The sequence below is a fragment of the Ostrea edulis genome, chromosome 8 (assembly GCF_947568905.1).
Source record: "Ostrea edulis chromosome 8, xbOstEdul1.1, whole genome shotgun sequence".
Lineage (NCBI taxonomy): Eukaryota > Metazoa > Mollusca > Bivalvia > Ostreida > Ostreidae > Ostrea > Ostrea edulis.
The window spans coordinates 9,687,694-9,704,184 of record NC_079171.1 but is presented as its reverse complement, the minus strand read 5'-3'; the positions used below and the strand labels follow the sequence as shown (position 1 = coordinate 9,704,184).

The 16,491-nt window shown below is 36.4% G+C and overlaps 1 protein-coding gene across 5 annotated transcripts; it reads left to right on the top strand.

Moving 5' to 3' along the window:
• The first annotated feature begins 11 nt into the window (after positions 1-11).
• Positions 12-15,861, top strand: LOC125661330 (chromatin target of PRMT1 protein-like). Of its 5 annotated transcripts, none has more exons than XM_048893299.2 (9): positions 12-134; positions 4,009-4,087; positions 5,577-5,724; positions 8,298-8,475; positions 10,687-10,768; positions 11,570-11,602; positions 11,702-11,734; positions 12,263-12,301; positions 14,973-15,861. In XM_048893299.2, the coding sequence occupies exons 2-9, from the start codon at positions 4,029-4,031 to the stop codon at positions 15,193-15,195; spliced, it is 795 nt and encodes a 264-aa protein (XP_048749256.2). In that variant the 5' UTR covers positions 12-134; positions 4,009-4,028; the 3' UTR covers positions 15,196-15,861. The 5 variants fall into 5 exon arrangements, with proteins under 5 accessions (XP_048749256.2, XP_048749257.2, XP_056004123.1 ...); XM_048893300.2 differs by having other exon boundaries at positions 24-119; XM_056148148.1 differs by lacking the exon at positions 12,263-12,301 and having other exon boundaries at positions 24-119.
• Positions 15,862-16,491: the final 630 nt, after the last annotated feature.

The window sequence follows — 16,491 nt, the reverse complement described above, 5'->3', positions numbered from 1 at the left end:
CATTCCATCGAAGTAAAACCGGAAGTAACAAGAGTTCATCCGGTGACTCTGTTGATAGTTTAGTTACTAGCACGAAACAATCCAAGATAACTAGAGTTTTCAAAGATCATCGGGCTAAAGTAAGATCATATAAGGTAAACAGAGACACCATTTAATGTCAGGAAAACAATACACACGGGTTTCCCACGGTATTTTCAGATTTCCAAGTACAAACATTTGCCGTCATCTGCAAAATCAGTGCAATCTCTATATTTAGTTGTCAATTTTAGTTTTGTGAAGCTTTTTGAAATGACTTGGTTAAGCTAGTTAGACTGTATTATACTGAATTATTGAAATGCAATGGACAGCTAAAAAGTTTAAAATGTATTAAATCTACATAATACCTTAACATCTTGAACTAGCCACAATACTGGTCAGGTCAACACTGCGGTATTTTAAGAATTTAAGAAATAAAGGATTTTCTTTGTGTTGTTAACTGTCCATTACCCTCTATGTATGAAGGCATAGATAAGTATGATGACTTTATATATGTCTAATTTTTAACTGTTTTTCATCCTCATTTTACTACTTCACAGTCCGACCTGTTGGAGCAACTGGACACTGCTTACACCTGTCTGTCTCTAAAGAAGTAAATAGGGATGAAATTATATTACTAGTGATATATATTACATTAAAGTGATACAAGCCCACATGTATTTTAAATGATTTTTTTGTGATTTATCCCGGAATGATTAAAAGGGTACTTTGTTTGCAAATAAGATACTCTAGAGTCCAAATTATATAACTATCCCCTCTTTTGGAGGGGGGGGGGACATATTTTTACACTTTCTGTCTGTCACTAAATCTTTTGAACCCTTCTCCTCCTATATGGCTTATCGGATACTTTGTACAGTGCTTCGTTGTAGTGATGTACTGATTATCGCCGACTTTCGATTGTCGGTCACTATAACTGAAACGATGTGAATAATCGATTGCCATTTTGAAGATAGAAAATCGCCGACATCGGTAATTTTTTTTAACAATACGAATATTCCTGCCGCGACTTAACTAAAATCCAAAATGGCTGACGAAGCTGAATTATCCGATAAAATTGAATATTGTTTTAATGGCCCTCTTGAGAATCTTTCACTCATGAGACATCGCCATTGCCAGTGAAGGGCTGTAAAATTTAGGCCTATACTTAGCGCTTACAGTCTTTGAGCAGGGAGGGATCTTTATCGAACCACACCTGCTGTGAAACGGCCCGAGGCCCGGATTTTGCCTCTTACAACAAGCAAGGGGTATTGAGGCTCTATTCTATACCGCTATACCGGATCCCATAAGAACAACAAAAAAAGTCGAGAGATAGATCTATCCCTATCCCGGGAAAACAAAATCGAAAGTATGGAATTATTAACTTTATATTTCTAATGAGTTTAAACGTCTCCATATGAGTGAAAAATTCCCAAGAGAGACGTTAAACAAGATACTATCAATCAATATCTTATGATTTTATTCCAATTAACTTAATATTTAGGGTAAAAAATAAAGTAAATTTAATATATATTTATGCCATAAATTTGAAATGAATAAAATTCAATTATTTTTCGATTAATCAATCGAAAAGGTGCATCCGATCATCGATTATTTTTTCCCGATTGCCCATCACTACTTCATTGCCATTTGTAGATGTGCATATTATCAGGACAGAAGAATTTAATTATAAATTTTTGCTGTGGTTTGGTGCATGATATGAATATCTAATAAAACATGCCTAAAAGATACAGAGGAATGTCAATGGTGTGTTTTAAGATTCAATAAGCAAGTTTTCAAAATGGAGTTTTAGAAAATTGACCAGTACCATCGGACTGACAAGTGACAACAAATATCAATTAGTCCACTAGACTTATAACCAATCACGGACGGACTGGCATATTTTAATTTCATGCCCTGTAGAAGATTTAAGTTCATGAAAGTTTGGTCTCCAGGGTTTGACACTAAGGCATGTCCGACCGACCGAGTCTACTAAATGATAGGTCCGGTCGGGTAAAATGTCGATAAACTAGTCCGACTGGTCGTGTTGAAAAGATGAATAAGAAACTTTACTTTAAACCATAAGATATTTTATTCTTAACCCCCCCCCCCCCCCCCCCCCCCCCCCCCAAATACCTGTTAAGAGTTTGCGAGCAATTTTGAACCGATTGATGACATAATCTTTATTTTCAGTTCTACTATATTAGTCACTGTCGGAATTGATGTTTTAGGACATTTATTCAAATACTTTGAATGTTAAAGGGACTGGTTCACGTTGAACAGAAAAAAAAGGAAAAGGTTGGGATGAAACAAAGCAGGGCTTATGAAATAGAAAAAAAATAAAACGGTTGAGGTCATTTTATTTTAGCAAATGGACTTAATGAATTTCTGCGCTGGATAGAATTTAAAGAAACAGAAAATGCGTTTAATTGAAAATAAAATCATCAAATTGAATTACGAGACTTTTTTTTAGGTCACCTGAATTCAACAAGTTGTGGGGGGGTATACTGGAATTGGGTTGTCCGTCCGTCTGTAGACGCAATGGTTTCCGGGCTCTAAAGCATTATCCTTTCCACCTACCGTCACCATATCATATATATGGACTACCCATAGGATGAAGATGTTCCCTATTGATTTTTGGGTCAAAAGGTCAAAGGTCAAGCGCACTGGACATTGAAGTAGCAATATGGTTTCCGGGCTCTAAAGCGTTATCCTTTCCACCTACAGTCACCATATCATATATATGGACTACCCATGGAATGAAGATGTTCCCTATTGATTTTGGGGTCAAAGGTCAAGCGCACTGGACATCGAAGTAGCAACACTCAGAAAAGAGGTAGTTTATACCTATTACCAACACCCTTTGGGAGATTGGGGTAAGCGGGGGGTATTCTTAGTGAGCATTGCTCACAGTACCTCTTGTTAAAAATTGTGAAATTCATGGTCCCTGGATCAGGGGTTCTGGTGTTAGGGTGGGGCTCTATAAGTCATATAGTGAAAATGCATTATTTCTTTGAAAATCTTCTCTGTCCGTGGGTATTAAGTGGACAAACCAATAGCATGGTTATGATGAGCAAGGATACCTCTTTCAAAATTGTGAAATTCATGGCCCCTGGGTCAGGGGTTCTGGTGTTAGGGTGGGGCCCTATTGATCATATAGTGAAAATGCATTTTATTTCTTTGAAAATCTTCTCCTCTGCTGCTGGGTATCAAGTAGACAAACTAATAGTATGATAATGATGATCAAGGATGCTTCTTTCAAAACTGAAATTTATGGCCCCTGGGTCAGGGGTTCTGGTGCAAAGGCGGGGCTGACCACATAGCTATTCAATGTTTCTTCCATCCAAAAGTAAAATTCTTATATTTAAACACAAACCTAATTCAAACATTGGAAGGTTGTTACATGATACTCAGGTGACCTATAAGGCCTCTGAGCCTCTTGTTTTTTTTTTTTTTTTAGAGACTATTAAATGCTTTTTATTTCAAACTTCATTTAAATTAGGTATTTATATATGAAGAAATCCCCAGGTTTTTTTTCTGGAAAGTTGGTCAGGGCTAGTGGATGTAAGGTCAGGTCTATTAAATATCATTTGAAGTAGCCCGACTGGTCTAGTGCTCAAAAAAGTAAATGTCAAACCCTGGTCTCGTAGATAAATTTGTATCTTCGCAATTTTTAGTACAGGCCTCACAAAATAAGAGGTATCTGCAGTAGTACAGAATCTAAGTAAACTACTGCTAGTGTTACAACACAGAGAAATTAGTCTAGTGTTTTGGAGTATTCCTGTGTAATGGGTATTTTCTGCAGTTGGAAGTTGTTTTGATTTAATCCGTAAATGGTGGTGAATTATATTCTGTGTTTCCAATTTCTGCGGTTACATTATACCTGCATGTACGCACATGTATACAATACATATTTTGTGATTGTAATTTTTTGTGGATTTTTCCTATGCACAGAAAATACTTGTTACACAGTAATTTTCATTTTATCTTTATCAGATTTTGAAAGAGGCATCAGTATGGCAGTCCCAGCGAAGATTGTGCTGAAAAGCACGACTAAGATGTCCCTGAATGACAGGTGAGGGCAAGAGTAGCTCGTGGAAGAAGTGTCTTCAGCATGCGGAGGCCCTTCCAGGGGGAAAAAGACCGTCTAATTAAGATGGTGCTCTGTAGCGTAGGAGAGGATTTGCAAAATGTCACTGACAGATGACCTCTGTCAGTGACCTCAACAAATGGTTGTAAAACACACTGACTTTTTCTCCATTATTAAGACACACTCCTTATTCTGTGGGTGTGTAGCTTTAAAAAAAAAACCTTGGAATGTCTGAAAACAGATCAGAAAATTATGATTTTTTTAAAGGGAGGGTGGTAAATGACCCCTAAACACAATGGGAAGAAAGTATAGTATCGGGAATGAAATGGGTGAGGCATGGTAAGAGAAAATGTTGTAGTGAAATGTATTTAAGTGCAGTACACAGTTTCAGTAGTCACAATTTCCCATTTCAATTTGTAGAAGAATGAAATAAATTTAGAAGTGATGGGAATCTCCTTGCTTAGGTTAAACTGTTGATGCACATTTAAAGTAATTTCACCCTCATGTGTCACAAGATTTAAAGTAATTTCACCCTCATGTGACACGATATTTAAAGTAATTTTACCCTCATGTGACACGATATTTAAAGTAATTTCACCCTCATGTGACACGATATTTTTCAAAATCAATGATTTATTTAGATTCTTGCATGATAGAAACATAACTTTTTCAATAGTCATTGTTAAAAATCTTGTAAAATGTAAAATATTTCAAGAATCGAAAGTTAAATGAATAGTCAATGGTATGTTTCAAAATATTGAATCCAAGGGCAATAACTCATGTTTTCATCGAATTCTTTATCAAGTCCATTATGCATTAGATTAGCCTTTATTTTTCACAGACATTTTGTATATTTTTGTAAAGAAAGTTTCATGACCTTGTTACAAATTTTATACTATTATATCGTTAGTAAGTTTTTGTGAAGTTTTGATAGCGCTGTTAGTTTAAGGAAAATTGTAATTTTTTTGACACTGACACATGATCTGTCTATCTCGCATCGTAAAAGTGTGATGACCCACATATATCTTATGTGATCATTTATTAGTTTTTACTGTAACAATTAGAAATAGATGTACACATTCTATACTTTAATAATAAATGCGAGTATGGACTTGACATAAACTGATCTACAAATGTATGGTAATGACAGGAATCTCTAGAAACCGAAGGTTGGTTGGCTCTAGTAAGGCACACGTCACTGTGGTAACACTGCAGCGGTGCATGTTATCCACAACAATGCCCTAGTAAGGAAAAAATCCAAATTTATTTGGACACCTTGCAGTCATGGGCAAGGAAAAAAAGTGATTTAATTGAGACTAGAGAAAATAGATCTGACACTGGGTGCTGCGAGTCAGAAGTGCCTTGCAGTAATGAGCCAACCTGGTAAAATTTTGGAGAAAAAGTCTAGTCGGTCTTGCAGTGACGGGTGTCAGCCCTAGTAAGACTAACGCATCCTCTCCTTATCATCCTGAAGATTCACCAACATCGTCACCATGCCCACTTCTCCACAGACCATCCGGGCCAAGATGGCTGCCACACAGCAGGCTTCGTCAGCCAATCGCAGGCTAGCACAACAGATGGCAAACAGGCCAACTGTACAAGCGGCACTCAAAATTAAGAAGGTAAGTCCTGGCATTAAGGGAATTCTTTTGAAGGGAACTTGACTTTACTGATTCTGAATTTAAAGGTTCTTAAAAGCATGATTTGAATTTCAATGAAGGATATGATCCGACGATGCCTGCAGAGGCCTTTCAGCGATTTTTTTCCTTATATAACTGGTACAGATAAACGGTACCATTCCCAATGCCAAAAACCATTGATTTTTATACGCCCGTCTTAAGACGGGCCGTATTATGTTATGGCCTTCATGTCCGTCCGTCTGTCCGTCCGTCTGTTAGCTTTTTCGTGTCCGGCTCATAACTTAAATACTATAAGGCCTAGAATAATCAAACTTTGTCAGTTGATACATCTTGGGTAGAAGGTGTGTCGCACATTAAAACCAGGTCGCTGTGACTTTTAATTAAGAAGATATGGCCAAATATGGTAAAACCCTGTCCGGCTCATAACTTGAAAACTATTTGATCTAGAATCATGAAACTTGGTCATCTTATGCATCTTAGGTAGAAGGTGTGTCGCACTGTACTTTAAGGTCACTGTGACATTTAGTTGAAGTGATTTTTTGAAAAAAGTATGTTATAATTGGTACAATCCCTACTCATATAAGAGTTTTGTAGAAAACCTCATTCAAAAATGTTACATCAAGAAAACACATATTTTTTTTTATGATATACTGTACAGCTTCTTTTTAGCCTATGTAATGTTTCCTTTGTTTCTAACAATAACATGAGAAATTCCACTTGTCCCATGGGAGTAGCATGCAAAGGGCATTTTGACAAGACTAATTAATGAGTTTTGTGTAGAGCATCTCTGATCAACATGATCAAGCAGGTGTTATCTTTATCTCTAGGGAATTGGGCAGAGAGATCTTAGCCTCTTAATTGCAGATATACCAGAAATTATTTGTGAAAGTGAATTTGTTTGTTGTGGTTAGTCTTTATTTTCAAAATTAATTTGACATTGTACTATATAATTTTTAATTTTTTTTCTCAGCAACCTATATGCAGAGTATCATTTCTCACTAAGACAACAAATGGTTGCAATATGTATAAAGGCCTATTTTAATGATTAGTATTTTGATGTTTTGTTATGGCTGTGGCATTGTTCAGAAAAAAGATATACAATGAACAAAGCTGCAGATTGGGCATTTGTGTAAATCTGAACAGATGAAATAGTATTGCAATAACCATATTAAAAAATGTTAATTCAAGAAACTACACATTCTTCATTATATACACTGTACTATACAGCAGTATATAACAAACAAATTATTTCTTTTGTGTCAGTAACAAGAGAAATTTCCCTTGTCCCATGGGTGTAATTATCAAGCAATTCAGGAGGCATTTTGCTAACAGAAAAATTGCATTCTGTCAAATTACAGATTAATTAATGAGTTTAGAAGATTTCTGTTACAGCAATCTGATCAAGGAGGTGCTATCTATATCTCTTGCAATCGGGAATTGGGCAGAGGAATCTGGCCTTCTAATTGATCTGTCAAATTTTAGAACAGTTCTAAGTGGTAGCCATTACTTTGAAAGTTAATTTGGTATAAAGTTTAAGAATTAATATGATATTGTAAAATATATTTTTATTTTATATCTCAACAACAAGGTGCAGATTGTCATGTCTCACTAAGATGACAGTTTTACAGTCTAAGAATAAACATAATGACTAATGTTTGATGTTTTATTACGCTGTGCATTGTTCTTCATTCCTTAAAATACAATGAGCAAAGCTGCAGATGTGCATTTCTCAAGTCTAACACAACCAGTTGAGAAATATATGATGTATTATTTTTTTCTAATTAATAACTACACCATAGGAGATGCACCAGTATTTGAAATAACCGTTTTTAATCTATATTTATTTATATTGACATCACCATGCATATTTTACTTTTATACTTGAAGATTTGACAAAGGCAGATACTGATATATGTATTTTTTGATATGTTGAATAAATCAACCTTTTTGAGTACTCCCATTTATTGTAAGTTGTTTGCTTGGATAAAGGGCTATCTTGCACTTTAATCATTTCATTGAAACCATTTGGGAAAATGTTTTTATATCCTTTTAAAAATCATTAAGCTTACATTATCAATATTTGAAGCAATGTCACATGAGGCCATAAAGTAGGTAAGATTCTTAAAGGAAGGTTGACATTTGGTTCCATGCATACCTATCTCTTCATGGTGATATGTTCATGTTAACAATATGTGACGGGCGTATCATGTGCCGTGGCGGTGCACTTTATTCCTAATTTTGAGACTAAAAATTCCCAATTCACTTCTTCTTTTATTCTCTTTTTTCTTTTCTTTTAGTTAAAATCATTTGCTGTTACATTGGTAGAAAATTCCCAATTTGTTTGATTTTAACGCTATTTTTCCCAATTTAATGGGTACCGGTACCAGTGGGTAGAAAAAAAATCACTGCTTTGTTCTAAATGTGTGACCTCGCCAGGTCACGTGACAGAAGAGCACGCACAAAGTCATCCTTGTCTGATTGCCATGCTTTGTAAGTGACCCAAAAATGAACCCTGTTCTGATGTGAAATGCCAAAATGTTGAGAACCACTTGTAGGCTAGTCTGAAGCAGCGACTTGGTACAACCAATGTAAAGGCGAGGCTCAACATGAATGCTGTGCGGGGGCGTGGGGTACGGGGAACCGGAGGTGGATTCAACAGAGGACGAGGTGGTGGACAACGAGGACAGAGGGGTGGATCCAGAGGGGGTGGAGGAGATGCAATGAGTCCAAGAGGTATCTAAATCTGGAATTGGTTGAATCCATACAATACTTGTAGCTTTTTTGAAGGATTAGCACTCGGTAGTGGGTGGTTTATAAATTTGTTGATTTTGGGGGTGGTTTTTTTTTTTTCTGTACTTTTGGACTGGATCAGGGGCTTCCAGAGTGGGGAATGTCAGTGTGAATTGGGAAGTCTTAAGAAAAGCCCAGTGATAATTGTATATTTGTGTTACTTTAACAAACACCATTGTTGGTAACAAGTCAAGAATAAGGATGGTTTTGGCTATCTAATAACTTATATCAAGAACAATACCAGGGATGTTTTTACCCCTTGAATCCAGGGGCCATCTGTGAAATTAGAAAAATGATTACATACATTAAGGCATCCTCAAGTCTGTGCTTTTCATCAATATCACTGCCTTTCTGCTAAAATTATATTGCTATCTATTGATATGGAGTAATAATTCTAATAACAATCAATATTAAAGATAGGGTTTCTATCACACCTAGACGGGTTCTAATGAAAACTCTGTAAGTGTCTAATGTCATCTTGAACTCCCTCTCTCTCCTACATGTAAGTTCAAAACAGATAATAAGGTTTCTATAAACAATCAATCAAGGCACAGAGGCCCAAATGGCCAGTAATTCAGGAAGTTTTTCATTAGGACTGATTGGGGGATGAATTCTCTAATGGCCAGTAATTCAGGAAGTTTTTCATTAGGACTGATAGAGGAGTAAATTCTCTAATGGCCAGTAATTCAGAAAGTTTTTTCATTACGACTGGCAGCGGGATGAATTCTCTAATGACCAGTAATTCAGGAAGTTTTTCATTACCATTGATAGCGGGATGAATTCTCTAAATGGAAAAGAAATTCAACAGACCTGCTTGAACTTTGTAAAATCTGCAATAAGGAAACGGATTGTGATGATCTCACCCTCCTTAAGTTTTTCTGAAGGAAAATTTCCACTACAGTAGGGACATATATCTAGGTAAATTTACTTAGGGGACTGGGGCTGAATTTTGGCCCTTTAAACAAATCTCTGTTCGATAAACAAGTGAAAAATCAAAGTGGTCACACTGCATTGTGTTAATCAATTTATTGCAAACATGAAAACCATGAAATAGGCATGCATACACTGAACACACACCCCCTTTTGAAAACCAAAATAAATGATAGAACCCAACCCCCCTTAAATCAAAGGAAGACCCTTTTAAAATATATATTGACAGCTTTACATAATGCATCAGGGCTTGAAACTGACTTTTTATGTCACCAGTCCAGCCAGACTGATGTACTTTCAACTAGTCTGCAGAAAAATTTACCATTCCACCAGAGTTTTCTAGATGTAATTAAACATACTTCATTAAAGTTATTAAAATAAAATACTGGAATTTAACTCAATATGCCTCTGTCATTATTGTAACACTTGCGTGCGATTTATATTTACTAATAAGGTTTGTCTGATATCTAAAGAAGAATGCCAAACGTGTGTTAAGATTTGATAAGTAGGTTTACCAAAATGCAATTTAGAAAATTGACCAGTCCCATCAGACTGACTTAAACAAATCTCAGTCAGTCTTTCAGACTTTTAACCAGTCATGGACTGACAGACATATGTTAATTTCAAGTCCTGTTTAACCAGTCACAGACTGACAGGCATATGTAAATTCTGAGCCCTGTTTAACCACTCACAGACTGACAGACATATGTTAATTCTGAGCCCTGTTTAACCACTCACAGACTGACAGACATATGTTAATTCTGAGCCCTGTTTAACCAGCCACGGACTGACAGACATGTTAATTCTGAGCCCTGTTTAACCACTGACAGACTGACGGGCATATGTTAATTCTGAGCCCTGTTTAACCAGTCAAGGACTGACAGACATATGTTAATTCTGAACCCTGTTTAACCAGCCACGGACTGACAGACATATGTTAATTCTGAGCCCTGTTTAACCAGCTACGGATTGACAGACATATGTTAATTCTGAGCCCTGTTTAACCAGCCACGGACTGACAGACATATGTTAATTCTGAGCCCTGTTTAACCAGCCACGGACTGACAGACATATGTTAATTCTGAACCCTGGAATGTTTAAGCTATTGCTAACGTATTCATGAGTAACTTATCAATAACTTTCATTTAGTACATGTATAACATTTATAAGCTTACGAATGTTCACATGTATCACAAGAATTCTCTGATGCTTTGTTTGTTTCAGGACGTGGGCGTGGTGGATTTGGACAAATGAACAAAACACTTGGTGGGGGAGGATTCCGAGGAAATCAGAGGGGTGGATTTAGGTAAGGAGTGGATCCAACAATTGTCATTGAAACTTGAAACACATCCCTTGATCAGTATTTAAGAATTTCACTTCTTACACAGTTAGTCTATGACTGTCTGATGTTTGATAAGTTGGCATCTAAGTCTGATAAAAATTCATTGACAAATTAAAAAGAAAGGGTTGACCCGTAAACAAATCATTGTGTTAGTGAACTTCATACCCCATTTTCAATTTTTCACTAATCCATTTGTTCATCGACTTGAGATTCCGGTGATAGTTTATTTCTATTTAAGAGGAAGTGAAGAAAATAGTTAACTCATATAAACAGGGCTTGAAGCTAACTTTTTATGTCACCAGTCCAGTCGGACTCTTGGAGTATAATTTCAACCAGTCCGCAGAAAAATTTACCAGTCCAACAGAGTTTTCCAGAAATAATTAAACATATTTCGTTAATGTTATTAAGATGAAATTTAACTAATATACCTCAGACAATATTGTAACACTTAAATGTGGGATTTATATTTACGTATCAAATGCGTCTGATATCTACAGATCGAAGCGTGCCAAATGTGTGTATAAAATTTCATAAGTATATTTTCCAAAATGATGCTTTAGAAAATTAACCAGTCTCATCGGACTGACTAAAACAAATATCAGTCAGTCCGTCAGACTTTTAACCAGTCACAGACTGACAGGCATATGCTAATTTCGAGCCCTGATAAAGGGAATTGCGAGCCTTGGATTACTAAGATTTATATATGAAAATGTTGTGAAATTTGTCCTATGATAGTCTGATCACTGAACATTAATTATTTTTCAGGGGGCGTGGCAGAGGTGGATTTGGAGATCGAGGGTAAGTTAACCACACCAGGCTTAATGTCAGAATACTGATCTTTCCAAACTTTGCACAGGATTGTGCAGTACACTTGTCAATTTCATGCTCATTTTGTAGGGGTCGTGGAAGAGGTGGTTTCCATGACAACTCGTGAGTTTTTATTTTGGTGCATTGTCACTTGAGATTTTACGTTGCACTTGACCATTTCACTTGCTTGTATATCTTATGAAATACTATTTTGAATTCCGCATATTTTAATTATCATGTAAAGTTTTTGGAACAATGAACTAAGATATTAAAATGATCAAAGTTTTTAACATTTTTTGTATTTTTTTTTTCAATGGTAAATATCGTCTCTGCCCACAAAATTGAAAAGCAGTTAACATATCCCTATTGATCTGCACATTTTTATTTGCAAGATTTATGAATGTAATATAAAGTATGGGGGAAAATGGCTTAAGAGTTCTTTAACTTTTTAAGTTGGGGCCACAGAAACAATTGATCAGATTTTGTTGAGTTGAATCATGATTTGATGCTTTGTGAGGGCAGGGATAGGTGCTCTGTGTGGAGCCTTGTAGTAAATGAAAAATATTATCAAATTGTGCATAAAACAAATTTCACGCAACATGGAAGGTTTAAAAAGTATCAAATGTTTGTCGTATTTGAAAAACATTGTAGAAACAGGGGACGTGGGAGAGGGGGTTACCATGACAACAAGTGAGTGTGGCTTGTGAGCTCTCCTGTGTGTTGTGGCTTGTTTTGTTTCATCAGGCGAGAGTTTAAAATTTACCCAACAACTTCGCACCCGCCCCACATCACCTACAAGTTGTGCATGGAGATTGTCAATGTGTTGGGCATCTGTTAATATTCAATTTTCTATAAAGGTTTTTTGGTCTGATATTGGAAAAAGAAAAAGATTTCCTGGTTTGAGCAAGAGCTGAAATTTTTGTTTACCCAATAATTTTGCATGGTTTTTTAATTTTATTTTCTGTTTTATGACTGAAAATTCATTTTATGTTGGGCATAGGATGATTTTTTTGTTGTCGATATATTTGGGAAAATTTGAATCGTAACCAGCATGCGTAGATGTACTAGTACGACCAAGTGTCATGGAATTTGATTTTTACTGTCTTTCTTGTGTAGATGTACTGGGTAAGTGTCATAGAGATTGTTGTTCCCTGTCTGTCATTTGAGGAGAATGACTCGCACAGTATTGGGATTTGTATTGATACAGAATTACACCACAGTAAATGTAGGGCAGGCTCAACAGACAACACAGACTTAGTCATGGTTTTAGTGAAACATTGGTCTTACTTCCTCTTGTTGGGTATGGTCAGTCACTGATTGAGAGAGGGCATTCTTTAGAAAAAAATTTAAGAACTTGTGTGCAATTCTTTTGTGATAACATCTGGAAAATGAAATATGTTCAAATCAAAACACAGGCCATGTAGCATTTCTATTGTTAGGTTTTGTCACACTCTGTTCACCAAATCTCTGTCCACACCGCTGATCACGACTGTATTACTGAATCTATCACACCGCTGACCACGACTGTATTACTGAATCTATCACACCGCTGACCACGACTGTATTACTGAATCTATCACACCGCTGACCACGACTGTATTACTGAATCTATCACACCGCTGACCACGACTGTATTACTGAATCTTTCACACCGCTGACCACCACTGTATTACTGAATCTTTCACACCGCTGACCACCACTGTATTACTGAATCTATCACACCGCTGACCACGACTGTATTACTGAATCTACCACACTGCTGACCACGACTGTATTACTGAATCTATCACACCGCTGACCACGACTGTATTACTGAATCTATCACACTGCTGACCACGACTGTATTACTGAATCTATCACACCGCTGACCACGACTGTATTACTGAACCTATCACATCTCTGTATTTTCCTGTGTGAACATTGCTCTTTCTTGTTTGTAATCCTTATTTGGGAAGTTTAGATTTGAAGATATGTGTTGTTTTTAATGTAAAGGCTGTGCACTAGATATGTTTGGGGTTTTTTTTAATGGTAAAAGGCTGGGCACTAGATATGTTTTAAATTGTAACAGGCTGGGCACTAGATGTAATATGTAGCTTTCTCCTGCTGAAGAATCCTGATCTTTCCAGTAATTCTGCCTATTTCATCTAGTTGTTGAGCTGTCTTTTTTATTACGCTGATTGAGCCCTACAGCTTGGTGTAGTAAAAAACTATAAGCTTTGTAGTGCTAGTGCAGCTGAGCAAACACTGCTAATCAAAATAGGCCTAATCTGATGTCCATTTCTGGCCTAAAGATATTAATTACTGGGTTCTCAGGCCTGTCCGCATCTGTTATGATAAGGAGATGAGCATTAATCATTTTTATCCTGAAATGAAATTTTTCTCATGCATCTGCTGATGCAAAAATATATATATAAATTAGGAATCCCAGACTGCATTTTAGATTCTCCTGTCTGTAAACCCGGGTCATCCCGATATTTGCATAAACAGTTAAAGGGACTGATTCACGATTTTACCCAACATTTTGTTTTTCACTTTTAATGATCAAAATCTACTGTCTAATGTGTTTTAACGATTTCACATGAAAATTAAGGTTATACATCATGACAGAAGCTCATTGTAGAGAGTTTATTCTTTGTTTTGTAAACAAAGATTGCGGTATGTTATTGTTTACGAAATTTTCAAAAGAAATGGATATCAATCTAAGTTTATTATATCTTTAACATTTCAAACATTTTGGGGTAAAATGTGTCATCTAAAAGTTAAAATTTGAGACTATGCAAAATTAAGATGCATTATATTACAAAATCAATATTTCACTTGTTTATTTGTTTACATAAAAAGACTCGAGTCTTTGTTTACATAACACATATTTAAGGCTAAAATATTGCTTTCATTCTTGCATTCAGAAGGTCAAAAGTTTGGCTGTGAACATTAAATGAGTTATATTTCTAATGTGTAACATCAAAAATGAAAAATATTTTTATCAAAAATCGCGAACCAGTCCCTTTAAATGGTCGAAGGGGGAGGGGGGTGGGTATACTAAATTCATTGATATCTCTGATACGAAAAGCTGCAATGGTTATCCTGCCTTGACACAATGTGGGTGTTTTTTCAATGATTACTGTTTCAAAGTTGTGAGTTTTGAACTTTATAAAAAATTACCTTGTCTGGATTTTTTTTTTTATGAGAAATAGAACCCTCCCCCCACAAAAAACCTCCCTCATCTATTTTTAACAAAATTGGACTGAGAACCAAGTAATTAAGTTTTTTTGTTTCAGGTATTGTGATTTTAAAATCGAATACCACAAATACAATGCTGTGTGAAATTCAAATTGAAATGTTTGTTTCTTCACTGTTTCAGGAGAGGTGGCAGAGGAAACCGTGGCAACAGAGGAGGCAACAGGTTCCAGAGAGGTCGTGGGGGCAGGGGTCGCGGGGGCAGAGGTCGTGGTGGGATGAAATCGGGCATGACAGCCGAGGAGCTGGACAATCAATTAGATGCCTACATGTCGAAAACCAAAAACACAGTCAGAAGTAACCTAGATGCAGAACTGGATGCTTACATGGCCGAATCCCAGAGTTAAACCTAGAGGAGTCCCAAATATAATCACTCACAAGGAGTGCCGAACAATTACAAATTGCTGTCATGTGCAATAAGACAAACTATGAGATGGTTTTGCCTCTGTGCTGTAATTGACATTTACTCTGTACTGTACAGGCGTAGTGTGTTAAGGCAGGATAGAAGTCACTGGAACAGTACAAACTCTATTGCTATGTTACTAAAGAGAAGGAACACTGTTAAGGGGTGGGGTGGGGGGATCATTATAAAATCAGTGATGATGTGCATTAATATTTTCCTACTTAAATCTAGAATGCTTAAAGTTTAGAGAGAGAGAGAGAGGGGGGGGGGGGGAATTTGTCAAACCTCCTCCACATGAATTTGCTTTATTTGAGGATGTGTGAAGATGTTGTTGGACTCATTTGTCATCTGCTGGAGTGTGTGGAATAATTCTTATAATTTCACGTCGAGTTTGTTGTGTATTTATTAATAGATGTAGGATAGATTATTTTGAGTTTGATTGTATTAAATAACGTCCTCAGTCTCCGGTGTGAGGACTCGAGGATTGTATTTACCAACAGCTTCAGTCTTTGTGAGGACTCGAGGTATGTGGTTGTTTGTGGAGATTTTGTTGTTGTACAGTTTGAGGAAGTGACTGTTAATGTATAGATTAAATATGCTATCTGAAAAAGTGTTAGAATTTTTGTCAGCAACTTTGATTTAAGGAGGTATGTTACACCAGAGAAATTTGATGTAGATGAAAAGTGGAGGATATGTACAACAATATTTTGAAGTTGAAAATTTTCAAATTTACTTTATTTTGTCAAAAAATACAGTTTTAGTAGAAGGTAATCTGGAAAAAATTTGAAACCCCTGCTGGACTCGAATGTGCCGATATAAATTTTTTCATCCATGTTTTTAAAGGAAGTCAGCCATTATGACGATGTAGAGTACTACCTTAAGATTGGTTGGTTGTTTGTTGTTTTAACATCCCTCTCGAGAATATTTCACTCATATGGAGACATCACCTTTTGCCGGTGGTGAATGGCTGCAAAATTTAGGCATATGGTCAGCGCTTGCTGCCTTTGAGCAGGGAGGGATCTTTATCGTGACACGGGACCTCGGGTCTCATCCAAAGGACCACCCCATTTAGTCACCTTACGACAAGCATGAGATACTGAGGACCTATTCTAATCCGGACCCACACAGGACATTTTGATTGAAGGAGGCATACCTCTTTTGATTGAATTGATAATGAATGAAAAAGAGGATTGTGTAAGAAAGTTACTTAGGTGATCCGAAGTGCAGCGATAAATTCCAG

Excerpts from the sequence above, each read along its gene's own strand:
- LOC125661330 (XM_048893299.2), top strand. The coding sequence starts at position 4,029 with ATGGCAGTCCCAGCGAAGATTGTGCTGAAAAGCACGACTAAGATGTCC. Across the intron at positions 8,476-10,686 it reads AGATGCAATGAGTCCAAGAG|GACGTGGGCGTGGTGGATTT; the intron begins GTATCTAAATCT and ends TGTTTGTTTCAG. Across the intron at positions 10,769-11,569 it reads AATCAGAGGGGTGGATTTAG|GGGGCGTGGCAGAGGTGGAT; the intron begins GTAAGGAGTGGA and ends ATTATTTTTCAG.